General features: G+C 60.0%; 3 protein-coding genes across 4 annotated transcripts; 1 reads left to right on the top strand and 2 right to left on the bottom strand.

Moving 5' to 3' along the window:
- Positions 1-1,829: 1,829 nt before the first annotated feature.
- On the bottom strand, positions 1,830-6,369 carry LOC101522164 (sialic acid-binding Ig-like lectin 5). The gene is made up of 6 exons (XM_036492583.2): positions 6,330-6,369; positions 5,901-6,269; positions 5,428-5,706; positions 2,652-2,906; positions 2,104-2,391; positions 1,830-1,930 (listed from the first exon to the last, which is right to left on the bottom strand). The coding sequence occupies exons 1-6, from the start codon at positions 6,367-6,369 to the stop codon at positions 1,830-1,832; spliced, it is 1,332 nt and encodes a 443-aa protein (XP_036348476.2).
- A 5,098-nt stretch (positions 6,370-11,467) lies between these two features.
- Positions 11,468-13,108, bottom strand: LOC118757686 (sialic acid-binding Ig-like lectin 10). Its single transcript, XM_058673954.1, has 4 exons — positions 13,072-13,108; positions 12,002-12,382; positions 11,583-11,873; positions 11,468-11,496 (listed from the first exon to the last, which is right to left on the bottom strand). The coding sequence occupies exons 1-4, from the start codon at positions 13,106-13,108 to the stop codon at positions 11,468-11,470; spliced, it is 738 nt and encodes a 245-aa protein (XP_058529937.1).
- Positions 13,109-17,053: 3,945 nt separating this feature from the next.
- Positions 17,054-22,032, top strand: CTU1 (cytosolic thiouridylase subunit 1). 2 transcript variants are annotated; one of them, XM_058674209.1, is made up of 3 exons: positions 17,054-17,108; positions 18,870-19,395; positions 21,404-22,032. In XM_058674209.1, the coding sequence occupies exons 2-3, from the start codon at positions 18,888-18,890 to the stop codon at positions 21,955-21,957; spliced, it is 1,062 nt and encodes a 353-aa protein (XP_058530192.1). In that variant the 5' UTR covers positions 17,054-17,108; positions 18,870-18,887; the 3' UTR covers positions 21,958-22,032. The 2 variants fall into 2 exon arrangements, with proteins under 2 accessions (XP_058530192.1, XP_004597197.2); XM_004597140.2 differs by lacking the exon at positions 17,054-17,108 and having other exon boundaries at positions 18,823-19,395.
- Positions 22,033-27,439: the final 5,407 nt, after the last annotated feature.

The raw sequence follows: 27,439 nt of genomic DNA, 5'->3' as shown, positions 1-27,439 counted from the left end.
TCCGCCCAGTGTCCTCAAGTCACATGTGTGATGTGGAGTTGTTCCCTGCTTCCCCCATCACACAGATAACCCACCCGCCATCCCAGTGAGGGGTGTTTGATAACGGAGCTCCTGGGGACCCTCGGGTGAGCTGCTGAGAGAGAGAGAGCTGTGTGTTTGTGGAGCGTGTCCTGGGAGCAGAATGGCTGGCTCACACGCCCAAGGCTGCTTGGGACAGCGGGAATTTTCCCTGGTGGTGGCACCAATGCCCCTTTGTTCCAACAGCCCATGGTTGCTCTGCCCCCCAACCCCCTTCACCAACAGTAGACATTTTCAGCATCTACATTGTTATTTTGGCCAGGTTGGTGGCCCTAGCATTGCAATTTTTATTTGCACTTCCTTGACAACTACTAAAGCAGCACACACCTCCATCGGTGAGTTGGGCGTTTGCATATCCTATTTTTCTACAGGGTTGTGCGTCATTTTCTCATCGATTATGGGAACTCCGTATGCACTGTGGGTATAAGTCCTCTAACACACATGTCGGGGAATAACGTCTCCACCTACAGAGTTCTGCGTCCGCTTACTTTTTAAAAATAATACATGCTCGTAAAAAGACTCAAGCCACACAGAGATCAGTAGTGGACCCTGCCCTGCATGCTACTCCAAATGCTCTCCTTAACAAGCGGACGGTGCATTTTCCCAGCTTGACCCCCATTTCACAGGGGAGCAGGTGGGGGCTTATGTCCGTGGTGACACTCTGAGTCTGGATTTGAACTTGGACTCTTCGATGGCATTGAGAGCCCCATTTCCATCGAGAACCCTGGCCTGGGAGGGACACCCAGCCTTGTACCAGTGCACCCCCGAAACACACTGTTCCCAGGGCTGTCTCGTGTGTGCCGCAGCCCAGGCCAGGGGACATCAGTTGTGGATCTTGACCTCCGAGTACTTGGTCCTGCTGGGGACTGCCGGCTCCTGCAGCTCTTGGGGCTCTGGGAACGTGGACCATTGGAAGATGAGGGAGGCGTAATGGTGCCCTGTGGGGGCCGGGGCAGCATCCGCAGGGCCATGTTGGGCTGAGAGGTCCTCCTCTAAGGGGGATGCGCACATGGGGTCCTAAAGCGGAATGATGGAACAGCGAGTTAGGGCAGCCGTGTCAGATCTGAAAGGACCAGGATGGTCACTGAGAGAATGTCGGCTTGGGAGGGCATTTGTTACTTTACCCAATTCACACCTGTGTCACCTGTCTGCACCTGTGACAGGAGCTCCCCTGGCGGGCTGGCCTTGTCTCTAACCACAGGAGCCCCGCAGCCTCCACCCCTGCTCCCCATTAGACAGACAGGAAACAGACCCAGCCTGGTCAAGTGAATCCAGCAAGAAGACGCCCTGAGTCACAGGTGGAAGCCAGCACAGAAGGGCTGGCCGTAGCTAGTGAAACCGCCCCTGCCTGCTTTCCCAGGCGCATCAGCCGGGAGCTGGGTCAGAGGTGGGGCAGCTCCACTCTGGCCCCTGGCCTAAGCCTGGAGCAAAGCGGGAGGAAAACACACAGGTGTGGTGGCGGTTCATCGGGAGCCTGCGTCTCAGGGCCAGCTGCGCCCCTTCCCCCATCAGACACCCCCACCCTCCCAGGCATCACTCACCAGTGAGACAGCTGTCATCTCAGGGTGGCTGCCGCCCCCACCAGCCCCCGCCTTCTTAGCTTTCTTGGCAGACGCCTTCCTGGAGGCTCTCACTCTGGGGAAAGAGACTTCCTGTTGGCCCCCAATTCGCCCCCTGAGCAGGTAGGCCTCAGCAGAGCCGCCATGGCTCCCCTCTCTGCAACACACCATCACCCAGGCTGGGCCACACACTCACCCATGGAAGAGGAGGCACAGACAGGCAACCAGCAGGGCTGTGACACCTGCTCCTCCGAGGGCTGCCAGGACCTGTCCTGCCCTGGACCCTGGGGTTCCTGCAGAGAGAGGAATCCAGGGACGACCATCCAGCCTGCCCAACTTCCCTGGCGGGGCAGGGCCCCTGGACCCGATCTCCCCAAGCAGGGTTAGGGTGCCCCCTGATCCCTATGCTGGGCTCACTCCAGAACCCCAACTTTCAGTTCCTCTCCCCAGGCTCTGCCCTTCCTACCTTGCGGAACCAGCAACAGGAAAAACACACTCCGTTCCTCGAAGCCATTCCCTGCCTCGCAGCTGAGTCTGAGGTCTGAGGAGAGCTCCCCGTGGAGACTCAGGGAACTGTTGGTCCAGCCATCCGAACTGGAGGTGACTGAGAAGGAGGCATCGCTGCCGTTCTGTTCCAGCAGCCGCTGCCCTAGTCGCCAGTGCAGGGAGGGGTTGGAGAATCCACGGACAGCGCAAGTGCAGTTCACACCCCAGGCTTCCCAGGTGCAGAAGGGGCCCAGCAACTGTGGGGAGGCTGGGGGGAGAGAGGGGCAGGTCAGACGGGCTATCCCCTGCCTAGGCACCTTCCGGGTGCCCTGTGCCACCCCCCAGAAGTGCCCAGCCCCCAGGCACCCCACACCCTGGTGCCCAGCCCCAGAGTCCGAGTCTCTGTGCACCAGATGTCATGTCCCCAGGCGCCCACTGCCCGTTGCCCTCCCCTGGGTGGCCCAACCCCAGAAAGCCCTCTACCTTTGTTCCCCCACCCCTGGTGCCATGCTCCCAAAATCAACTTACACTTCACGAAGAGGCGCACCAAAGCTCTCTCCCTGCCCAGTTCGTTCCGCGCTGTGCAGGTGTATTTCCCCTGGTCATACAGGCCCACCCGAGGCAGCCGCAGGACCCCATCATCAGAAAACCGTGATTTAATGCTATGTTCCTTCGAGCTCCAGCTCAGCGTAGCAGGGGGGTTGCTGTCAGCGGCACAGACTAGGTGCACGGACTGACCCTCCTGAACCCAGACATCGGGACCTGTAGCCAGAACTTCGGAGCCTGGAGAGGCAGCGAGAAGGTGGAGTTGAGGCAGATGCCGGTGTTGGGGGCTCTCCGTGTGTCACTCCTATCTAGCACACAGCTCTCTGCTTCTCTAATGGGTACATCCCACGTCGAGCGTGCCATGAGGGGACAGGAGCAGGTGCCACCGAGGATCGCAGGGATATGTGCAGCCATCAGCTCACCAGAACTAATAATAATAATAAATTTAAAAGCTACATGTGCATCTGCCAACTTCCTTGCTGGCCACTTTGGCGCTGCCAATAAGATGACACAAAACGCAGCTGGGAGAAGACGCACCCCAGATGTTCTCGCCAGCCAGCGCCAGCCAGCGCCAGCCAGTGCCAGCCAGTGCCAGCCAGAGCCAGCCAGCACCAGCCGCCTCCATGCAGCTCTGCGCATTGCCGAGAAAACACCAGCCTGCGTTTCTGCGTGGCATGATCAGCACCCATGTCAGCAGGAGGCAGGACGCGCAGCCTTCCAGCAGTGATTTTTCTTACTAGGAAAAGAACTCCTTCAGACCATGAAGGAGACATTCATGGACAAAAGAAATGCTCCTTACACACAACGAATGCTACCTGACCCAGTCAGAACAAGAGAATGCAAACTGAAACTACATGAAGTCAGCTACATCAGCAAGGATGGCACATGCTTTCAGACGTAAAGCAGCATTCTGCTAACTGCGCATCAGGAAGACAAACCCCACGCCGCAGCACCGAGCAACACCTGTAGGAATCCCCAGTATCCCCTCTCCTCTGGTCAAGGGCTTTGCTCTGCAGAGATTCATCACACACACACACACACACACACACACACACACACACACACACGGTATGCCAGTTGCTGTATCATTTGCATCCGCAAAAAAAAAAAAAAAACCCAAAAAACCAAAAACAGGAAATGTCATTCCACTGACAGAGAACCAGTTCAGTGCTGAAGTCCTCAATTAGAATGGAATTTCTGGGCCCTGTGCAGTAGCCTAGCAGCTAAAGTCTTCTCCTTGCACGCACCAGGATCCTGTACAGGTGCTGGTTTCCCATCCAGCTCCCTGCTCGTGGCCTGGGAAAGCAGTTGAGGACGGCCCAAAGCCTTGGGACCCTGCACCTGTGTGGGAGACCCAGAGGAAGCTCCTGACTCCTGGCTTCATCTCCAGCCATTATGATCATCTGCGGAGTGAATCAGCGGATAGATCTTCCTCTCTGTCTCTCCTCCTCTCTGTATATCTGATCTGCAACAAAAATAGATAAATCTTTTTTAAAAATGGAATTTCCTTTGGTGGCCACAGAGAGTTCTCCATCAGATACAAAGTTGACATTTATACTTTGTAATACAATGCCATCAGTGGTGCAAACAGAGGATTACGGGAATGGTCCCCTTTGCACCGCTGCTCCGAAATGAGAAGTTAATTAAGACCACGGAGACGGCGAAGGGCGCTCAACAAGGGGCAAACATCACCTGTGGCAGGACAGCCCAGAGGCAGAAATGGGAGGTGCTGAATCTGCCTCCTGTAATTGTGCCGTGGACTGCGTGGCGTGTCACAGCACACACTCCACTCTGCCCGACACGTGCTTGGAGGTGGGAGGGAGCCGTGAGGTCAAGAGAGCACGACCCTCAGACTGGATCTGCGCCCTTCTCAGGACAGACACTGGTGGCTTGGCCAGCTGTGAGGCCACAGCAGCAGGTGCCCAGAAACAGGTCCTCACCTTCAGCTTGGTCGTTGCAACCTCCACGACTCGAGGAATGAATTTCAGCTGTGACAGACCAAGCGACCCAAGAGAATTCTCATGCTGCCTACTAAACCTGGCAGTAAGTGGGCAGGCCCTTGTGGGGTGGTCAAGACACCCACATCCCACGTACAAATGCACTTGGGGCAAGTCCCTGTTCCAGTTCCTGATTTCAGCTTCCTGCTTAGGTGCATGGGAGGCAAGAGGCCCAGTAGCTGGGTCTCTGCCAGCTGCATAGGAGCCCCCGATGGAGCTGTGGCTTTCAGCTTCAGCCTTAGCCTGTCCCTGGCCATGGAGCGCAGCTGAGGGCAGTGAGCCAGTGATGGGATCTGTACGTGTCTTACACTGGGAGTGAGGATCTGGCCCCACAGGCTGCTCCTTCGGCTGCGGGCTGCATCGGGGAGTGTGTGAGGGGAGAGCAGTGGGTGAGGGCGTCCCGCGCACCACCACGGTTCCTCCATCCATGCTCTGAGTGGGGACCTGACCCCGTGCAGAGCAGCCCTGAGAAGAGAGTCTCACCCTACCTGTGTCATCCATCCAGGAGGCAGTGATGCTCATATCTCGGGGGGCGTCTGGAAGGACAGACATGAGGTTCCCTTCTCAGTGCCAGGTAGGTGGCACTTTGGCACTTCCTCCAAGAAAACTTGACAGAGAGAGGCGTTAGAGGCAGGGAACCCCTTAATTTGCCCTTCACCCCCAAGTTTCAGGACTTGCACCGGGGTCCCCTGGCTCTGCCTACTCCTCGGTCCCCACAGCCCTGCCCCACCCTCCAGGACAAGTCGCAGCCCAGCACTCACAGGACATGCTGAGTCGGACAGTTGTCTCTGTGCTCACTCCTGCTCCAGGCAGGGTCACTCGGCAGGTCAGGTTGGCCCCATGGATGACCTTCCCAGGGTTAAGAATGAGCCATGGAGAATGGAGACTCTTGGGGTCCAGAGAGGAGACGGCATCCCCACTCCAGGAGAAAGTGGGGGGCGTCCCCATCTCACAGGCCCAGGGAGCTTCACAAGTTATGTTCTGGCTGTGGCCAGGTTTTAGGGTCTCCGGGATAAGGATGACAGGGGTCCGTGTCAGAGCTGGGAAGCAGAGAGACAGAAACCGACCCTGGAGGTGAGGACCCTCAGGTGTACCCCCAAGAGCAGCCTGTGCTCTGGGACCTGCTCAGTCCTTCATTCAAGTACTCCTGGTACCTCCCACAAGAAGAAACAGGGGTCCCCTCCCAGTCCCACCTGGGAGCCCTAGTATGGTCCCTCTTGGCCTCATTCCTTACCTACCACTTTCAAGGAGAACTGATTCTCTGAGCTATCATATGAGTGACTATATGACTTAACATATGGCTCAGAGGTGAAGAAGTAGGACCCTGTGTCCGATTTCTGGGCATCCGTGATGTTCAGGGAGCAGGTGTCAGTCTGGCGGAATCTGAAGGGGCGTTTCCAGTCGTCCTCACGAAAGCGGTTTGCGGTCACCAGAGCACCCTGGGATTTGGCCTCTTCCCGGAGCCAGGAGCCATACCTAAAGGTACCCTGGATCTCTGGATGATAGAAGCGGACACGGCAGGGTATGGAGACACACAGGCCCTCCTCCACCGTCACGGTCTTCGGAATTTCCAGCCAAAAGCTTTGAAGCTGAGCCAGGGACCCTGCGGAGAAAGAAGATGAGCCGTGCCCCGTCCACGCCCCTGCACCCCGCGGCCACTCACCTGCCCACAGCACAAGCAGCAGCAGCAGTGACCGTGGCATCTCCCGGGGCTGAGTGATCTGGGATCTTCAAGTCAGACCAAGAAGAAGCCTTACAGGAAACCTGTCAGTGCGGTGAGCAGAGTGGACCCGGAAGAGGAACTTCGGCCCGTGCATGGTCAGATGTGTCAGGACCCTTGGAGGACACACACTTCTTCCTTTCAAAAGGGCTCCCAGTGGGGGGGGAGGGTCTCAAGCAGCAGGGAGCACCCCCTCTCCGGCTCTGGACCCCCGTTCCCCACTGGCTGTGATTTTTCCCTCCCCCATCAGGAGAACAGGCCCTGCCTGGCCACTCCCAGCTTCCGGAGGCCTGGAGGGTCAGTCATGGCAGTGTGGCGTGGCCGAAGAGCCAGCAGAGGAACGAGGCACAGCAATGGGTATAAATGAATGAGTGAATGAATACAATGACCACCTCCAGGGCACCACGCCACTCAGGGGAGAAGAATCCGATGAGTCAGGATTTAGAGCAAGCCTGCGTCAGGACGGCTCCTGGCAGGATGGCTGTGGTAGAGTGGGAGTGGGGCACGGGCAGGGGCTTGTGGGAAACTCATCTGCCCTGTGCAGTGAGTGACTGGGCGTGACTGGGCATGACTGGGCGTGACTGGGCAGGAGTGGACAGGAACAGCTCTTCCAGGGCATCAAGAGGGAGCGGCCCCACGGGTGACCCGGGAGCTTCCCATCCTGTCCAGTGACCCTGGGAACACACACCAATCCTGAGCATCCGGGGCTGGACTGGCCCTTCCTCAATAGTCACGCTGAGCCCTCCCTGGGCGACAGACCCCTGGGAGACGTCATGGGAGGACTCAGCCGGTGGGAGTGTGTCACAGTCACGGGCTCCATCTTGGCTCCCAACACCTGCTGCGCTGTCCAGAGAAGGGCTCTTGCCACGTGTCGAGCACCTGAATCGCAGGTTCCCTTCACAAATCCACCCTGAAGCCCCGCCCCCTCCACCAGAACCTTCCAATGGAAGCTGTGGAGGGATGGGGCTTGGCAGGTTGGTAGGTCAGAATGACTTTAGGGTGGGCCAGAAAGTGCCAGGTCTCGTGCGTCCACACCGAGAGAGTTGAGGCCACGCAGGTGCACAGAGGCCTGGCCTCACGAAGACATGGCTGGGACCAGCTGAGGACTGAACAGGGAGAAGAGGCTTGAGGCGTGGATCTGAAGGAACCCACCTGCTCACACTTCCACTTCAGACTTTACCCTGCAGAACTCGGAGGAACCAAGTCAGTTGCTTAAGCTGCTCGGGTTAGGGAACTAACCTGTGATCTGCCTGAAGGTTTGATGCATTGCGCAACCTCACAGGGACCACGGGGCCACATATGTAACAAAAGGGAGAGATGTGGCTCTGAGGTTCCCCCGGCTCAGCTGTGCCCACCACAAGTGGCTCCTCCCCAAACCCCTTTTACCTAAACCACCTGCCTGCCCCCTCCACACCCCAGGATAGAACCAGTCCCATGTCTGGAGCAGCATCCCCAGCGGGGCAGAAGGAACTGGGTGAGGTGACGCTGGACCTTGAACATGGTCCACGGGGACCGAGGGGATGCTGAGCGAGCAGTAGGCGGGTCTGCTGGGAGGAGAGGGCAGGGCAGCTGGCAGGTGGCCGGTGGGCAGAGCTCTGTGGGAGGCAAGTGCCTGCTCCAGGCTGGCAGGACAGGGCGTGAGGCCATGGAGCAGGCCATGGAGAAGGGAAGATGAGCTGGCAAAAGCTCTGGCCAGAGCGAGCTTCCGGCTAGCGGTGAGGGTCAGGCCAGGTGCGTGAGGGGTGAGGGAAAGTGTGAGACAAACCAAGCCAGCAGAACTGGGCACGGCCGTGGAGGACAGCATGACTCACACGCGTTCCCTTTCTGTCTGAGAGTCAAGGCCATCTGCCATGTTTTAGAGAAGTGACCTTTTTAGAACAAAGGCCTTTGTGTGTGAGTTTGAGGTTGGGGTATGTGGTGTGTTCTTGTGTGGGAATAAGGCTCTAGGGTCGACGGTGAGCTGTGTGACATGCAGCATCCGTAGGTAAGGAGGGTCCCCACGGTGCACCCCTGGACGAGAGGGGAACACATGGATACACACACCTCAGGGGGCTATGGAGGACGTGAGGTCCTGTGAGCAGTCCCACCGTCCTCCTGGACTTCTGCCACGCCGTGAGCCGGGCTCAGGACAGCCCAGGCTAGAGGCAAAACACAGAAATCACCTGGGCAGGGAGATGTGCCAGGCTGAGATCACTGAGCAAGATACAAGAAAACGCACACCCCACGGGTTGAGTGACAACCCCGCAGCTGCAGAGGGAATCAGCATCCCTGAGCTGTCCAGGCGGGGCGGCCCACAGCTGCACCCGCAAAGAAGACCTTGCTGCTGCCACTGTCCTGACATAGCTACAAGACACCCCGAGACACACCAGCCTCGTGGCTCCCTGCTGTAATACAGGGCTGCTCTTGGCTGTGACCCGGCTGTGGGACACACCAGCCTCGTGGCTCCCTGCCGTAATACAGGGCTGCACTTGGCTGTGACCTGGCTGCGGGACACACCAGCCTCGTGGCTCCCTGCCGTAATACAGGGCTGCACTTGGCTGTGACCCGGCTGCGGGACACACCAGCCTCGTGGCTCTCTGCTCGGGCAGGTGGTCAGGGTTCTACTTCAGTCTGAAACGTTCTGGAGCCAGCCTCTCACTGGGGGATCTAGGTTCTCCCCTCGCAATGTAACTTTTACTTCGGTCCCTTCACAATGTCTTTTCCAGCACACCGAGCCCTCGCGTTCCCAAGCATCGGCTGTGCAGGAAACCAGTATGTGCGGCTGAGGACGAGGCTGGAAGGGGCGAAGGTGTGGGGTGAGGGAGACCTGGGGTGCAGGAGGTCACCGGGGCAGCTCCCTGGGTGGGTGGTGGCCGAGGGGCTCAGTCTGAGACCTGTGGATGTGACTGAGCTCAGGAACTTGACCCGAGGGCACCGTCCTGGCTGAGGCCTGTGCAGGTGGCCAGGTGGCCAGCCCCCGGCCCCACCCACGTGGGAGACCCGGATGGAGTGTGAGGCTCTTGGCTCCCGCCTGGCCCAGCACTGGCACTGCCACCATGTGAGGAGTAAAGCAGCAGATGGAAGAGCTCTCTCTTTCCCGCTCTGTGTCTCTCTGTAACTGCCTCTCACAGACACACAACAAAACAAAGACGACTTCCCTAGAAGACTTGAACCTGTGAAAGCATTACAGTACTGCTGTGGGACCGTATCTCTCTTGGACCCCAAAACCTGGAAACAGAAGGAGGAGCAGCCGAAGGGGACTGCATCACAAGGTAACGCTGCATTGCCAAGAGAACAGCCAGCAGTGTGGACAACTGGAGAACACGAGAGACTTGCTGCAAAGTATCCCTGCCAGAGGACTCACAAAGCACTCCTTTGAAAACTGTATTTATTTTTTTAAAGATTTATTCTTATATTTTTTATTGCAAAGTCAGATATACAGAAAGGAGGAGAGACAGAGAGGAAGATCTTCCATCCAATGAGTCACTCCCCAAGACCACAATGGCCTAAGCTGCGCCTATCCAAAGCCAGGAGCTAGGAACCTCCTCCAGGTCTCCCACGCGGGTGCAGGGTCCCAAGGCTTTGGGCCGTCCTCCAGTGCTCTCCCAGGCTGCAAGCAGGGAGCTGGATGGGAAGCAGGGTCACCAGGATTAGAACCAGTGCCCAGATGTGATCCCGGCACGTGCAAGGTGAGGACTTTAGCCGCTAGGCCACCATGCCAGGCTCCCAAAATGTATTTATTTAACAAAGAGAGAGGGGGAGATCTTCCGTCTGCTGGTTCACTCTCCAAATAGCCACAATAGTCAGGGCTCAGCTGGCGAAAGCCAGGAGCCAGGAGCTTCTGCAGGTCTCCCACGTGCGTGCAGGAGCCCTTGCCCTTGGATCGTTCTCAACTGCTTTCCCAGGCGTCCAGCAGGAGCGGAGTGCCCGCAGCCCAGGCTGCCTCGGCGAGGCCCCTTCCTCCCCAGGTCACCGCGCAGAGGAGCTGGACAGAGCCCGCACCTGAGGCCCGGAGGAGGAGGGGCAGCAGGAGGGAGGTGGGCTCAGCAGGCGGGGGGCAAGAGGGGCTTGGGGGCGGCATCAGATGAGACCCGCATCGCTCACCTGAGAGATCAGCGCTCCACCTGGCTTGTGTCCTGCTTGTCTCTTGCTTCCCCAGTCTCATCTTCTCTGTGGGACCTCAGTCTGAGAGAGAGCAGGACCCTCAGGGTGGGCCGAGGGGAGCAGCGGGCTGCAGCCCACCTGCCCTGTGCGGTCAGGGCCTGGACAGCGACTGGAGGAGGGAGCCAGTCCAACCGCCGTCCCCTCCAGGCCTCCTCACCCTGGACACCCATCAGGAGTCAGGCACAGCTGACAACTGGCTCTTGTGGTGTTCTGGCCAGCCTGCCACCTGGCCCACAGACCCTGGAACCCCTTCCCTCCCTGCTGAGCGCTGAGCCTGTGGGATGCATCCATGGGCCCCGTCCTCCTCTGGGGGAAGCCTCACCTAAGGATAAGGCAGAGGCCAAGCAGCAGCAGGATCTTGGCCACCGCCTCTCCAATGGCCACCAGGACCACCTGTGCCAGGCTCCCTCCCTTCCCTGTGGAGACATTTGACCAGAGGTGTCATCAGCTGGGCCACCAGCCCATGGGTTCCCTGTCCTGGGAGGACCAAGCCGTGGCTCTGTGCCTGCTGCCTACGGCCTGGGAAGTGGGCTTCTCTGGCCCAGGCCTGACCTCCCAGGGCCCTCTGGGGTCCCCGCCAAGGTGAGGCTGGCCACAGCCCCCAAGGAGCCACTGCCTGCCCCTGAGCTCCCAGGGCAGCCGTGGTCCACGCCGCCACTTGCCTCACCCTGCAAGCTCAGGGTCACTGACACATTGCAGTGGTTTACCAGGACTGAGGAGCGAGCTGGTTAAGTTGGTGATTGATCAATTGATCGATTGGTGAATCAGCTCCAGATGCATATCCCGTACTCCCTGGGGTGGCCCCCAGTTGGACAGTAGTGGTCGTCCCTCCTACTTCAGCAGTGGCACCTAGCCGGACAACCCAATCAGAAGTGGAACAGCCTGGACTAAATTCAGCACCCCCTGATGGGATGCCAGGGTGCTGAAGTGCTACAACACTAGCCCCGGGGGATGCTTGCTTGGCCACCTGAGGACAAGGGGCCACGGTGGCCAGAGGCATGGCCATCGCCTGCAGGGTTGGAGCCCTGGGGTACCGTGCACCTGTGCACTCACTGGCAAAGTGGAGGTGGACGGTTTCCTGGGTGCTCCTGGCCGATAGAGAGAAGTCCACCCGGCACGTGAGTTCAGTGTCCTGGTCCTGGTCCTGAAGCCTGGGGGTGAAGCTGAGCACCAAGTGGTGGGCGCTCCGCAGCTGGATCCCCTGGGTGGTCACAGCAGCCCCCGTCCAGGAGAAAGTGGGGGCTGGACACAGCTCAGAGGTCAGGTTAAACACGCAGAGGGCCTTCACTGGCCACCCGGGCTCCAGCGCCTCAGGGATGAAGATGTCCGGTTTCTGAGTCAGGGCTGGGGGGTAGGCGGCACATCCAGTACCCGGGTCGCCCCTGCGAGAGCCCCCTGCCCCGCCCCACCCCGTGGCCCAGGAGCCCAGCCCCTCCCCCAGGTGATACACGGGTTCCCACCACGTTGCACACCTGTCACCTCCAGCATGAGCCATTGCTTGAAATTATATTTCACTCTCTCTCCCCTCTCCAGCCGGAAGACATACAAGCCCATGTCTTCCCTCCGGGCCTCTCTGAGCAACAGGGAGCAGTTGTACTTGCTGGGGTCACCCACGAGCAGGAACCGGCCCCGGGCAGATTCCTGCACCTCTCTGTCCGGATGGTTTGTGGCCACTGGAGCGCCCTTGAGCGTGTCAGTGAGTCTCGTGAACCAGTAGCCATAGGCCGGGGTGGTGTCCGTCCAGCCGTCCTTGGGGTACTCGACAGAGCAGGGCAGGAAGACACACAGGCCCTCCTGCACCTTCATGGGGCTCGGTACCTGCACCTTGTACCACCAGTCCTGAGCCCGAGACCCTGTGGGCACACAGAGGATCAGCCCCAGTCCAGCCAAGACCCTGTGGGCACACGGAGGCTCAGCCCCAGCCAGGACCCTGTGGGCAAATGGGGGCTCAGACCCAGCCCAGCCAGGACCCTGTGGGCACACAGAGGCTCAGCCCCAGCCCAGCCAAGACCCTTGGCTCAGAGCCAAGACCCTGTGGGCACACGGAGGCTCAGACCCAACCTCAACCAGAACCCCCTGAAGGCTCAGCCCCAGCCCCACAGGACCCCGTGGGTACACAGAAGCTCAGCCCCAGCCAGGACCCTGTGGGCACACGGAGGCTCAGACCCAGCCAGGACCCTGTGGGCAAATGGGGGCTCAGCCCCAGCCCAGCCAAGACCCTGTGGGCACACAGAGGCTCAGCCCCAGTCAGGACCCCGTGGGCACACAGGGGCTCAGCCCCAGCCAGGACCCCGTGGGCACACAGGGGCTCAGCCCCAGCCAGGACCCCGTGGGCACACAGGGGCTCAGCCCCAGCCAGGACCCCGTGGGCACACAGGGGCTCAGCCCCAGCCAGGACCCCGTGGGCACACAGGGGCTCAGCCCCAGCCAGGACCCCGTGGGCACATGGAGGCTCAGCCCCAGCCAGGACCCCGTGGGCACACGGAGGCTCAGCCCCAGCCCAGCTGGACCCAGGTCCCCCGTAGGCTGCTGGCCCACTTACCGTCTGATAGCAGGGACAGCAGCAGCAGCAGCAGCATGGCCTTAGCAAGGTGCCAGACCATGCAGGTGCATTCCCCAGCTGGGCGGCCAGCCGCTGCTCGGGGCTGTGCAGAAGGGGAAGCCGAGGGCGGAAGCTGAGCCCTGGGCAGCCCTGGGAGCCCTGGGCACCGAGGCACACAGGGAGCTTCTCCCCAGCCCGTGGGACCCTCTTCCCCTTTGTGCCTGCCTCGCCCAGCCGGTCCCTCGGTGGCGTCTCTGTCTCTCTTCGTGGGGCAGGGTGCTGCTGGCCGGCCTTGGGGCTGGTGGGGCAGCTCTTGTCCCAGACGCCTCAGGGGGAGAGCAGGGGAGGGGTGTCTGTGTCTGCCCCCCCGGGGGAAGCTGTGGGTGGATGGGGGAGGTGGGGACCCTCCCTCTGGTCCTGGTCATTGAGGAAGCAGAAGTGAAAGTTCTCATTGGGGATTCGTGGTGGAGGTGGAGGAGGGTTCGCGGAGGGGGAGCTCCTGGCTGCTGGAGTGCAGGCCGCCCGGTCAGGGATGGACAGAGGGCCTCGCTCTCTTTGGTCACTGCACGGGATGGACACACACACACACACACACACACACACACAAGTCCTTCATTTTTCAGTTCCAAATTTAAATGCATCCAGACATTTTGCATATTGGTTCTAAATCTGGCATCCCTAGGCTGGTCTCCGCCCACTTCTTCATCCTCCCTGGTGAGCACATGACCCTCCAGAAGCCCCGCCTGCCCCTCAGGTGTCTGTCCTGCCTCCCTGCCCACACCTGTCCATCACATCCTTGAGGACAACACTGGCTCGTGAGCTGCAGACCTGGCCCCGGGTGGACACTGCTGGCCGGAGCTCCAGGCAGTGGAGAAGACACAGCTGGGGTGGCGGGGGCGGAGTAAGAGCCCCCAGCTGTTGTCCCCTCACCCACCCCTTCAGCCCCCCAGAACAGCTCTGTCGAGCGGCACCCTGGGCTCGTCCTGCCAACTGCTGCATGGCCTGGAATGGGCCAGGCACCCCGATGCCCATGGAGAACTTCCACGGTGCCCCAGATGCTGAGATGGACTTTAAAAAAAAAAATTAATTCTTTTCTTATTGCAAAGTCAGATATATAGAGAAAGGAGGAGAGACAGAGAGGGTGGTCTTCCATCCAATGAGTCACTCCCCAAGTGACCATAATGGATGAGCCACTTCCCAAGAGACTGCAATGCCCGGAGCTGAGCCAATCCGAAGCCAGGAACCAGAAGCTCTTCTGGGTCTCCCACACGGGTGCAGGTTCCAAGGCTTTGGGCCATCATCGGCTGCTCTCCCAGACCACAAGCAGGGAGCTGGATGGGAAATGGAGCTGCTGGAGTACAACCGGCGACCATATCGGATCCTGGCGCATTCAAGGCAAGGACCTTAGCCGCTAGGCCACTACTCCGGGCCCCAGTTCCTCCCTGCAGACGGAAGTCAGGACAGTCGCCTGCCGTCCCTGTCTCCATCCTGCCCTGGCCGTTACATGCTCTGTACTGATCTACTCCAGTTGTTAAAGTAATTGTGGGTCTCAGCTGTAGGCAACTGCCTAGGTTGGCTTACAGCAAGTGCTACACTGCTGAGGAAAAGTAGCCAGTAGCTGGCAGGCATCCTGAGCCTGGCTAATGCTGTATCTGTGTTAACCATACCAGTGTACAGCATGGTTGCCACCACCATTTTAAAAAGCACACAGGGAACTCGGTGCCGCTCTGGTGGCACACACAGTGGCAGGGGAACGCCAGGCCAGAACACGCCACCTCAGTCTCCAGACACACTGTGTACCACTGCACAGTGGGGGGCTACAGATTGCTTAGGGAAGGGGGTTGGGGATGTGTTGGAGTGGGGACCACTGAGGGCATGTTTGGCAGCGGTGGAGTGACTTCTGGGGGATCCACGGACCTGGCCACTGCACTCAGGGCAGAAAGGGAGCTGAGATGGGAGGATTTAGAGGGAGGAGACCAGCAGGCATGTCTGGATCAGGCCATGGGCAGATCTGTGCTGAACAGCATCGCCTGCCACCTGCCAGCACGCAGGGGGCATGCCTGGCCGGGGTAAGCCTCGTACCTGCCTGTGAGTATTGGGGCAGGGGCTGGGCCACTTCAGGCTGGGTCATGGCACCCACCAGAAAGCAAAATAATCCGATCTAAGGGCAGATTCTGCAGGGCATTTGTGGGTTCACCTCTAGGAACTAGAGCAACCTTACCAGGTTTGCCTGAGAGCTGACAGTGGTGATCAGCCGAGCCAGGCTGGACCACGGAACTCACGGACATGGAGGCTGGGACTGGGAGCAGGCAGGGCTGGGCCAGGCTAGACCATGGAGCTCACTGACATGGAGGCTGGGGCTGGGAGCAGGCCTGGTAGGGAACTCCCTGTCAGGCTGCTGCCCCTGCTGGTGATCGTGAGAGCCTGGCTGGGGGCTGGCCAGGCTGTCTAAGGCAGCAGCACACATCAGCATACACGTGGATTAGGTCTGGAGCGTGTCAGGCTGAGCTAAGCTCAGCACCCATGGGTGTGCTGGGATGCAGGATTAACTGGGCTAAGCCACAGCACACGTAGGCACGTGTGGAAGCCATGGCTGCGGGCAGGCCTCTTGGGAACCTGACCCTGCACTGGCTGGCACACATAAGAGTCATGTCTGAGGTCACCCCAGGTGAGGTTCCTTGGGAGACTCTCCAACTAGACTGCTGAACTGGAACCCCAGCCACAGGCAAAATCATAATATATGTGGCATGACCTTAGGGTGCATGTACGGGACCGGGCCTCCTTGTTGCTGTGCAGTGGGTAGCACGCCCAGATGCACACGGGGGAACATGACAGCCAGAAGACGGAAGGCAGCACAGCTGGGACCACTCTCCTGGCCAAGCTTCGCAGCATGTTCCTGGGCCTGGGGAGACACTAACGTGGACTTGCTCAGCCAACAGACCTTGGAAAGATTGTCTCAACCCTGCAGCAATGAAGCCTGATGATCTCTCAGAACTATCAAAACCACTCCAGTAACACCTCAGGAACGCTTACTTCCCCACATCGGAGAACCTAAAGTTTCATCAAACGACTACCCCCCATCCCCAGGTTCTGATGTAGTTTGACAACAAGGAGTAGCCCCCTCTGTGGACACAGGAGAAAAAAAACCTGACATATTAATCCCACCCACCTTCCTCCATGCCTCTCCCTAATCATAGGCCCACGTAGGCGTGTGTGCCCCCTCAACTTTGTAAACAATATTAAAAGTCCTCTGGACTTGCGGGCACCTGGCACCTGTAGGGCTGTGACTGTCACCTGGTGGTTGCAACCTGAACAGCAGCAACTGCAAATTCAGGGTTCTCACAGCGGGTTGTTACAAAGCATCACTCCGGGAACTGTGTAGCAAACAGGAAGCTTTGTAACAAACACTCTCACTGCTCAGAGGCAAGCCTCCGCCTTGCAATTTCCAACTTTCCGAACTCACAGGGCCGAGGTGAGCTCTGGCACTAGCCATGCCAGGGGACAAGGGACAGACTTTGGAGATGGGGAAGACCTTGGAGTCGCGACCTGCGGTGTCTGCGGGTCTCCCACCTGCCGTGCAGCTCCCCCTGGTCCAGGACCCCGAGTCTGAGCAGTGGGATGCAGGGTGCACCTGCCGCCGGGGGTTCTGTGTTCAGCCCTCGTCCCTCGCAATGCGGACCTGTAAGCATGCAGGCACAGCCGCGAATCCTGCAAGGCCCTCTCACACCCCGGCCCTGCACGGTCTCCCCTTGTCACACGCCACCAATCCTGGATCATCGCCTGGAAAACTCATGAGAAGGTCCGTAAGGCCAGGAAATTAGAGCACGGGCCGGCGCGTTGCCTTGGCATCACTGCCCGCGCCTAGGAAACTTCAACACGCGTCCGAAATGGAGCTGCAAGGACTGCTGGGAGTTGTAGGCCTAACAGGATCCCGCAGACCCGTGCTTCCGGCAGCAGGCATTCTGGGAGTCGTAGTCCCGGGGCCACTTCCGTGCCGGGCTTCCGCGTGGCAGGCGCCGCCGCTGCCTGGAGCGCAGGTGAGTGCGACCAGCACCTGAGCCCCTCGGGCTGGCGCCATGTGGGAAGGCTGGGGGTCTTCCTTGGGGCTGTGACGGCTGAGGGTCGGGGTCAGGGCTGCAGGGGAGGCGCCTGACCCCACCGAGGGACCCCCGCAGGCTTGCAGGGAGACCAGCTGCCCTGAGGCCTCCAGGCGTCCCTAGGACCCCGCAGGGAGACCAGCTGCCCTGAGGCCTCCAGGCGTCCCTAGGACCCCGCAGGCTTGCAGGGAGACCCGCTGCCCGGTGCCCACCGTCTGCCCGGATGCTCAGGCCTCCACCGCTTGACCAAGCCCAGTCACAGCGCACTCACTGGCCTCCTGGCTTCTGAAGTCTTCCTCCCAGTGCAGCCGCCAGAACCCTTCTTAGTTAGGTTTTCAAAGATGTGTTTACTTGAAAGACTTCCAGCGAGAGAGATGGAGGGGAGGTCTTCCATCCACTGGATCACTGCCCAAGTGGCTCCAGTGGCTGGAGCTGAACCTGTCTAAAGCCAGGAGCTTCTTCTGGGTCTCCCACATGGGTGCAGGGTCCCAAGACTTTGGGCCATCCTCCACCGCTTTCCCAGGTCACAAGCAATGAGCTGGATGGGAAGTAGAGCTTCCGGGATTAGAACCGGCGCCCATGTGGGATGGTTTTGCTTGCAAGTGGAGGTTTAACTCAGTAAGCCACCATGCCATCCCCAAGAGAATCCTTTTCCAAACCAAAGTCAGATTGGACCCCTTCTGTGCTCAGCACCCACCTGTCACCCCCAGCAGACACCTGAAAGTCCCCACCCTGGACCCAGAGTCTCCCTGCTGGTCAGAGAGCCGCATCTCTGGCCAGCACTGGCCAGCTCTGGGTTCGGTGGAGTGAGAGATGAGCTTAGCTGGGCTTGTGTCCCGCCCTGACTGCAGCGGCGAGACAGGTGGCAAGAGGCAGAGAACAGGCCTCTGAGGTGTGGAGTTGTGTGTGCCCCTTGTGGGCACAAGGAGAGTGACGGGGTGTGGGCACCCCTCGTGGAGGGAGAGATGGGCCGGCCGTGACTGACAGGTGTGCCCCCTGGTCACCGCCGATGAGGGAGGCCCGAGGGCCACTTGCTGGACTCCACAGCAGAGGTGCCCTTTAGGCCGAGGGGACACCCCTCCAGCAGGAGTGGTCCCTGGGTGTTCCACCATGCAGCTGAAGAAGAGAGAAGGGGAGGTCAGGGAGAAAAAAGCGGCCTCACACGCCCCCTAAGGACCAGGTGAGGCAGGTCCATGGGAGTGTGGGACAGTTCTGGACAGGCCCCAACTGGCCAGCAGGTGCCATCAACAGTGAGGGGCGCGGGGAGGCCAGCGAGGAAGTCCAGGCGGGGCTGGGGTCTCAGGCACAGGAAGGGGTCCAGTGTGAGCTGGTCCCCGGCTTCCCGAGGCCGTAGGAGCTTGGGGGACAGCAGAACAGGGTTGAGCAGAATCCCGGAGACCACACCCCGGCAGGTGCAACCCCAGGCAGTCGCTGTAGAGGTGGAGTCCAGCGGCCTCCGTGTCCCTGGCGGACGCAGTGCCTCTGCTGTCATATCCTACAGGCGGTGTCCCGCCCCCTCAAACCCAGTCCGTCCTTCCACTCGGTCCCCCAGCCTCCCTCTGTCTTCAGCGCGGGCCCCATGCGCCCTGGACAGCTCTGGAGCCTGGGCTGGCCCTTGTCCCTCTGAGCAGAGCTATGATGGGGTGGCTACCCTTCACCTCCATGTCCCCCTCCCACGTGTCTTCTCTCCGTGTCCCACAGAGGCCGATCCCCGCCGCCATGCCTGCCCCACGGTGCGCCTCGTGCCATGAGGCCCGCGCTGCCCTCCGACGCCCCAGCTCGGGCCAGGCGCTGTGTGGCGCCTGTTTCTGCTCCACCTTTGAGGCCGAGGTGCTGCACACGGTGCTTGCGGGCCACCTGCTGCCGCCGGGCGCCGTGGTGGCCGTGGGCGCCTCGGGAGGCAAGGACTCCACCGTGCTCGCTCATGTGCTGCGCGCACTCGCCCCGCGCCTGGACATCTCTCTGCACCTCGTGGCCGTGGACGAGGGCATCGGGGGCTACCGGGACGCGGCGCTGGCGGCCGTGCAGCGCCAGGCCGCGCGCTGGGAGCTGCCGCTCACCATCGTGGCCTACGCGGATCTCTTTGGGGGCTGGACCATGGACGCCGTGGCCCGCAGCACTGCGGGCACCGGCCGCAGCCGCTCCTGCTGCACCTTCTGCGGGGTGCTGCGGCGCAGGGCGCTCGAGGAAGGAGCTCGCCTCGTGGGAGCCACGCACATCGTGACAGGTGAGCGCGGATGCTGCAGGGAGGGACGGGGCGCATGCTTGAGGGGGTGGGGCAGGTGGGGCCTGCAGTGGAGGCAGGGCACGGGCCCAAGAGGTGAAAAAGGAGACCTTGCGCATGCTCCACCTTCGGAGTGGACATCCCTGACGGTTCAGGAGGCTGGGGGAGGATGGGGCCGGGCGGGCGGCTCGGAGCCTGGGAGCCGACCACCGTCCTGAGCTCCGGAGGTCCGCAAAGGAAGTCGTTTACAACCTTCAAGGTCCACGTTTTAGAACCCAGCTCCACCTCGGGAAAAAAATATCTCTGGCTCGTCCCTTTTGCTTTTGAAGGGCCTCTTCCTCTGAGAAGGACGTCTGTAAGTCTCTGGCTCTCGCCCATTCCTTCAACAGAGGCTGGCTGCCACACGCCAGGTCCCAGACTGCGGCCACGTGGCAGTTCCTAACCTCTCTGCTTCTGTTTCTCTTGCTTCAAACAACCACGTTTACAGCACCGACCTCACGACCAATGCCCATTGGAAGAGCGGGCATGGGTAGCATGGTAACAGATCACACATAAAGTCTCTCCTACACGCCTGTGCTGTTTCAGCCTAGGGTTGGAACACCCAGGGACGGCCGCTCTGAAAATGCCCCTCGCAGAATCACTTACTAATTAAAATCGTAAAACGAAGGAAGATGTCCAGAAAAAAATCCTCAACTTGGGTTTTTTGTTTTCTTTTCCCCTTTGTTGATACGCTCTGTTTTTTGGAGGCCCTGTGTGCTAATTACCCTGTGTGCTCATCACACCCTGACATGGGTTGGCAGTCGGCAGGTGTGGCGTGCGTGTCGCCTCCCGTTGAGTAACGCTGTTTCTGACTCAGCCGACTGTCAGACGGTAAACCTTGACTGGGGCTGCAGGGGCCCGAGGTCATGGAGCTGGACGGCTGCTTGGAAAGCTGTGCTGAATTAGAGCAGACCTGGGCCCTTGGCCTCTGACGGGGCTGTCTCAGACCGCAGCCCCGGCCACAGAAAACTCGCTCAGGAGCTGCTCTGTACACAGCAGTACATTCTGACTCTCCACCAGTCCCTCTGGTGCCAACCCCAAATGCCTTCAAGCATCGCCAAGTGTGGGGCCACGTCTCCCTCGGCCGGGACCCACGTCCCGCTCAGCTGCGATCCACAGAGGCAGGCTCGGACAGAACGGGACAGGAAAGCACTGGATGAGAGTCGGTTTGCATGCCATGGTGGGGCACACACACACACACCCCGTGGGCTTTCTAGACAGACAGCAACAAGGATACCTTGCCATTCTGTGTCGTCGGCGGGGTCACCCGGTGAGAACCGGTCCTGTTACTGGGGTGACAGGTTCTTGGCGTATTTCTTGCGTATTTCGCCACTTCTAGTGACACAGATGGGTTATCGTGCGCTGCCGGGGGTGAGAACTCTGGTGAGGGTCTTGCTGGGCTAACATCTGGAGCTGGCACGGCTGAAGTCCAGCTGCAGGAGCCTTGCCCAGCCTCCCAGGGTGGCTGGCATGGCTTGCTCACAGCCCCGTCCTCCGTCTTCAAAGCCAGGGCAATGGCCGGGGATGCCTCCTCCGCCGGCATCCCTCTGGCCTGGACTCTGCCCTCACGGCTCTAATTTTGACCTTCCCATGCAAGGCCCCTCGGGTCACACTGAGGTCGGGGCAGGGAGGAGGGGAGACCCGGTTACTCGCCCCATCTTGCTGACTGGCACCCTAAGTCCTGTAAGCCCAATAACCAGCCTCACCCCTGGCTTCCCAGGATGGGGACACAGGCTCTTGCAGTGGGAGAGAGCGCGGGGGGCGGGGTGCTGTGGTCCCTTAGCGCGTCCACCTTCAGCTTCCACCTGGCTGCTCACTCCCGCTTAAGGTGACACCGCGGGGCCTCAAGAGCCCCGAGTGAATCCAGCTTCCACCTGCTCCAGATGTCCGGGTCCTGGCTGCCCCACAGCCCCCGGGGGGCGGGGGCGGGACGCCCCACCTCACCTGGCCTTGCCCCTCTCTCTCTCCACAGGCCACAACGCGGACGACATGGCGGAGACCGTGCTGATGAACTTCCTGCGGGGTGATGTGGGGCGGCTGGCCCGGGGCGGGGGGCTGGGCTCCCCGGGCGAGGGGGGTGCCCTGCCACGCTGCCGCCCCCTGCAATTTGCCTCGCAGAAAGAGGTGGTGCTGTACGCGCACTTCCGTCGCCTGGACTACTTCTCCGAGGAGTGTGTGTACGCGCCCGAGGCCTTCCGGGGCCACGCCCGCGACCTGCTCAAGCTGCTGGAGACGGCGCGGCCGTCGGTGGTGCTGGACCTCGTGCACTCGGCCGAGCGCCTCTCACTGGCCCCGGCCGCGCGGCCCCCACCCCCCGGCACCTGCTCCCGCTGCGGGGCCCTGGCCAGCCACGCGCTCTGCCAGGCCTGCGCCCTCCTGGACGGCCTGAACCGAGGCCGGCCCCGCCTGGCCATCGGCAAGGGTCGCCGGGGACTGGACGAGGAGGGGGCACCGCCGGCGAGGCCGCAGGGTGGCGATGGGGGTCAGGAGGGCGTCCCCGCCTCTGCACCCATCCCCACCTTCTAGTGACGCTGCCCGGAACTGGGGCTGGGAAAGGGGGTCCCACATCACTGATGCTGTGAATAAACCAGTGTAACCCTTGCCCCAGTCTCCCAACTGGACTTGGGAGGGTTTGGGGAGGGACAGGAACTAGACGTGTGCACCCGAGAGGAGGAGGGCCGCTCCCGGGCTGGCTCACCTGATGCTGAGTCCTTGAGTCCTGGGGACCCGATGTTTCCCATTCCCTGGGAAGGGAAGCCACGTGACTTGATGGACAGGTGTCAATCACAGTGCCTGTCATGGTGCTGTCTTCCAGTGCTGCGTGTACCTGTGCACTCTGTCCTCTCGGCCCCACCATAACCTCACTGGCCACTGCCTGAGGGGCAAATGGCCATGAGAGGTGACCATGCTGAAAGCAGGAGGGTCCGATCAGAATGCCCCAAGATGGGCCTGGGACTGCGACAGAACCTCTCTGAGTGTCCGCTTTGTCCCCTGAAAATAGCACCAGAGCCCCTCACCCACATCCCACCCTCCCTGTCCCCATCGCAGCACCTGTTAGCTCAAGCTGCTCAGCCCTGGAGCAGAGGCCTCCCATGAGGGCCCAGCTGTCAGATTCCCGGAGGAAACCTGAGGGGCTGGGCCAGGCTGCCTTCTGGTCCTAGGGCCCTCCTGGGGAGCTGGGACGGCTGGCTCCTGGTCCTAGGGCCCTCCTGGGGAGCTGGGACGGCTGGCTCCTGGTCCTAGGGCCCTCCTGAGGGACTGGGCCAGGCTGCCTTCTGGTCCTAGGGCCCTCCTGGGGAGCTGGGACGGCTGGCTCCTGGTCCTAGGGCCCTCCTGGGGAGCTGGGACGGCTGGCTCCTGGTCCTAGGGCCCTCCTGAGGGACTGGGCCAGGCTGGGTTCTGGGCCCTCCTTTCCCCAGTGTCCCATCCCGATTCTCCAAGGACCTTCTAGAAGCTTCCCCAGCCCTCCCCAGTTGCCGGCCTCACTGTGGGGCTCACTTTTCCTGATAAGCCTGGCCACAGAGCAGATTGCCCAGTGCCTCTGCCTCCCTGTGGGACAAGCGTTAGGTTAATTGTTCAATCCACAGCAGTTGATTGAACACCTCCACTGGGCCAGGCATGCCCCGAGGCACTAGCAATAAGCAGCGAAACCCACGGGCTGGGAGAGACAGATAACAGGCGAATGGTCTTTATGTCAGCTGGTGAGAAATACTGTCCGGGCAGAAGGGAGCCCAGGGGTGGCCATGACCCTGGCAGCCCTTCCCAGGAGCCAGGGCATGTCCCAGCGTACCCTTACGAGGGTGAGAAGGACAAGGGTTTTCTTCTAAGCGTGGTGACACTTCATGGGAGGGGCTGGTGCTGGGGGCAGGTGCAGCTTCCAGTTGCTGTGAGGACGGTGGTCTGCAGGGGGCGCTAGACGGTCAAGGTTCATGCAGGATGGACGTGTGGCTGGGGTGATGCCCTGGGCCACACGGCAGCAGCAAGTCGGGAAAGGAGCAAATCTTGGCCCTTGCACTGTGCACCGTGCGGAAGTTGGGGAGCTGGGCTCTAGTTGTGGGTGTGTGTCTCACACGCTACGCAGCTGTGGAACTGGGGCTGAGAGACTCCATCGGGTCTCCCACGTGGGTGCAGGGCAGACACTTGGGCCGTTTTCTGCTGCTTTCCCAGGTGGATCAGCAAGGGAGCTGGGTCAAAAGCTGAGCAGCCAGGACCCAGCTTCTTCTGGGTCTCCCAGAAAGATCCTCCATTCTGCTGGTTCACTCCCCAGGAGGCTGCAACGGCCAGAGCTGGGCTCTGATCGAAGCCAGGACCCTCCTCAGAGTCTCCCACACGGGTGCAGGGTCCCAAGGCTTTGGGCCGTCCTCGACTGCTTTCCCAGGCCACAGGCAGGGAGCTGGAAGGGAAGTGGAGCTGGTGGGACATGAACCAGGCCCTGTTTCTGTTTTTTAATACTTGGTTGCTAAAAGCTAGCAGGTATGTTACTCTCACTCGTTGGAGCTTCCCCCTGTCCTGGGCAGGGCAGACTTCCAATCTGGAGTCGAGAGCCTGGTGCCAAGCCACGCTCGGCCCCTCTAGCCATGTGCCCTTGGGCACAGCTTCGGGGAGATGAATGGTGCTCACACTCCTGGCTGTACATAGGGGCTCACCAGAGCCACTCACCTGGGAAGGGGCCACTCAGGAGCACAACAAGGTGCTGGTCTCAGCTGCAGCCACCAGGGGCCGCTGTGACCACGCGTGTGCAGCCGGTGGCTGTGACGTCCAGCAAGGTCTTTCCCTGGCCTCCCGCTAGTGTCCGTGTCCCACGTGGGGTGGGTAAGGTGAGTCCGCGGGAGGGAGTCAGACCCAAGCAAAGACCTCCACAGAATGGACAAAAAGAGCCTCCTGCCAGAGGGAACAGCAGCAGGTGGCAGACTGGCTGCAGCTGGAGCTCTGGCTTTGGCCTTGAGCGGAAGCACAGCAAGGATTTATCCCTGCATTAACACAGCAAGCACCTGGCCCTCCCGGAGCCGCCCGCATGGCGCTGAGTCGGAGCCAGTTCCTGCCCTCCACCAGCTCCTGGTTGGGGGGTGGTGTGGGGGAGTAAGGGAGAGGGCCCTAGCACCCCGAGAGCCGTGCACAGCAGGAGAGTGGAAATGTGTGGAGCGTGGTGCAGTAGACACCAAGACCCAGAGGTGAGGAAGGAGCGTGGGAGGCATGGGGGCTGCCATGCACGTGGAGGTGCCCTCAAGGAGCTGTTGCGCCCCAAGTTAGTGGGGGGACATGGCGAGGGATGGTTACCACCCGGCCAGTGGCCACTGGAGGCACTTCTGCAGAGAGAAGAGGCCTGAGTAACATGGCCTTAGTACATCCCACAGCAATGCGGGAGGGACTTGGCAGACATAAGGTGCCGTGGCTGTGCAGGGGCCCTGGTCATCCTCGAGGCTGGACTCTGTCCAGGTCCTCGGCCTTGGCAGACACTGCCTCCACAGAAACACCAGGGACCTTCTATTCTTACTGAACATGACCTTGGGTCTCTGAAATCTCTCGTCCCATCCCGTGGGGGCAGAAAGCATTCTCGCACAGGGGTCTGGAGGCCAGACTTGGGAAGCTGGCCTTCCTGGTGCTCCACCTCTGCACGCTCCCCCAACGCCAAATAACTGCAGACCGTTGTCTGCTCCAAAGAGGTGGAGGCCTTGGACACAGAGACCCTGGGGAGAGTCCAGTGCAGGGTACGCTCAGCCACTTCAGTGTGTTCTCCCGTAACCCCTGGCCCATGCCAGGCTCCCGGCTGGGCACAGAGGCTGAGTCATGGATGCAGTAAACAAGAATCCAGGCCAAGTGAGAGACATGTCTTCCTTCCACTTGTGTCTGTGGAGCGTTTACTGTGTTGGGGCATAGATGTGGGTAAGGTGGGTGGCAGTGTCTACCCTGTCAACACTGAAGTCGTTGGAGACAGACCAGAAATAAGAGTGAAAAAGGGAGTGAGTAGGAGCCGGCATCGTAGCCTAACAGACTATCCTACATCTAAAGCCCTGGCGGCCCCTATGGTCACAGGTTAGGATCCCAGTTGCTCCACTTCCCTTCCAGCTCCCTGCCTGTGACCTGGGAAAGCAGTAGAGGACGGCCCCAAGCCTTGGGACCAGCTTCAGTTGTTACGGCCACTTAGGGAGTGAACCAGTGGATGTAAGGTCTTTCTCCTTCTCTCTGTAAATCTGCCTTTCCAATAAAAAAAAAAAAAAAACTTTTTTCTTTAAGTGGGTAAATAAAACCCAAGGAATATCCAACAGTGATATGTGCCATGGAGAGAGAATGAAAAAAAACAGTGACAACAAGGACATGTGTGAGCTGTATGTGGGTACGGACGAGCCATGGCTGGGCTGAAACATCCAGCAGCAAGAACCAGTTTGGGTTGAAGGCCAGTCAGGAAAGGCCACTGTTCCTGCTAGGACAGGAGGTGAACTGAGTATGGCTGGCTCATGGACCCACTGGTATGCGCAAATTCTGACACTGGGAGAGGTTCTGATGGAGGAGCCTGGGCAACTCCTCCGGCAGGACACAGTTCCTGAAGGTAAACACAAGAAGCATGATAGGAAACAGCCCAGAACAGGCCATGGAAAGCTTCCCACTGGCATACATTTGGCATGGGTTGGGGGCAGACCAGGCTGAACCAGTTCACATCACCCACTGGTGAATCCAAGCACCAGAATAGTGTGGGTCAGGCCAGGTTCGGTCGCGACAAAAACCAGTGCACATTACGGAATGCCAAGGTAAGGTGACCTGTGCAGGATGTGGCCACAGCGCCCAACAGCACATGTGAAAAACCAGGAGGGAGGGGGCGGAGCCAGCAGGGGGACTATGGGGGGCTCCCCTGTTGGACAGTCACTCCCACTGGAGAGCGTGAGCTGGGATGGGGGCAGACCAGACTGGGCAGGGCTACAACACCTGTGCGCCTCATGTGCGCTAGATCAGGGAAAAGCCAGGCTGGGTGGATTGTTCCTCCTGGTGCAAGCATACAATAGAGTGAGGGTTGGTGGGGCTTTGCCGCAGCATCCGCTGGCAGAAGCTGGCAGTGGGAGCTAATTCTGTCAAGCTAAAATGCAGAACCACCTGGAGAGTGCATAATCCAGGAGTGGGAGTGGCGTAGAAGGAAAATGGTGGGCTCCTCCCTCTTGGGCTACCACTCCCGCTGGATAGCATGAAAACCAGGACAGGGGCAGGGGTAGCTAGACAGAAGGGCACCCAACAGTGTGTGTGCAGGCTGGATAGAGGAGCTGACTGGGTTGAAAGAGGCTTCAATGCCCATTGACATGTATGAGAGCTGAATGGGAGGTGGGACAGACTGGACCGGTCTGCTGCACATACTGGCAAGCACGGGAACCAGGATAGGGGGCAGGCCTGGTGGGGGTTATTGTGGGTCGCTCCGACTAGGCTGCAGCTCACACTGGTTTATGGGAGGGCCGGGTGTGTGCTGGGCAGAACCAGGCTGGACTGCAACACCCATTGGTTCCAGTGGAAGACAGGGCTGGAAACAGAACCAACTCAGCAATTACAACCACCAGGTGATTGAGGCAATGGACTGTACCGGGCCCCGTACTTGCAAGTACACACAAGAACCTGCTCTGGGTTCACCTCAGACAAAGTTTCTTTAGGGATCCCCTCAATCAAACTGCCGGACTCAGATGCCCAACCATGAAAAGACAGAGGACAGAACAAATTGAATCAACTACCCCAGCCATATGTTGGCAGTGAAGAGCTGGGCAGAGACTCTAAGATGGACTATGTCAGCCAGTGGATTCTGCAGCAATTTCTTCATGCTTGGAATGGCGAGATTGGCAGCAATTCATAACTGTTGAACTATCAAAACCACTTGAGCAGGACCCTCGGAGCATGCCCCACATCGGGGACCTGGGATGGGTGGGAGACTGGGTGGGGCTTCTCCCTTTACCTCCCCCTTACCCCAGATATAGAAAAAAAAATGTGTAGAAATGATAGTCTTATCCATTTTCCTGTTGCCCTTGAAGCTTCATGC

The sequence above is a fragment of the Ochotona princeps genome, chromosome 16, assembly GCF_030435755.1.
Source record: "Ochotona princeps isolate mOchPri1 chromosome 16, mOchPri1.hap1, whole genome shotgun sequence".
NCBI lineage: Eukaryota > Metazoa > Chordata > Mammalia > Lagomorpha > Ochotonidae > Ochotona > Ochotona princeps.
This window is presented reverse-complemented; position numbering and strand designations above follow the sequence as displayed.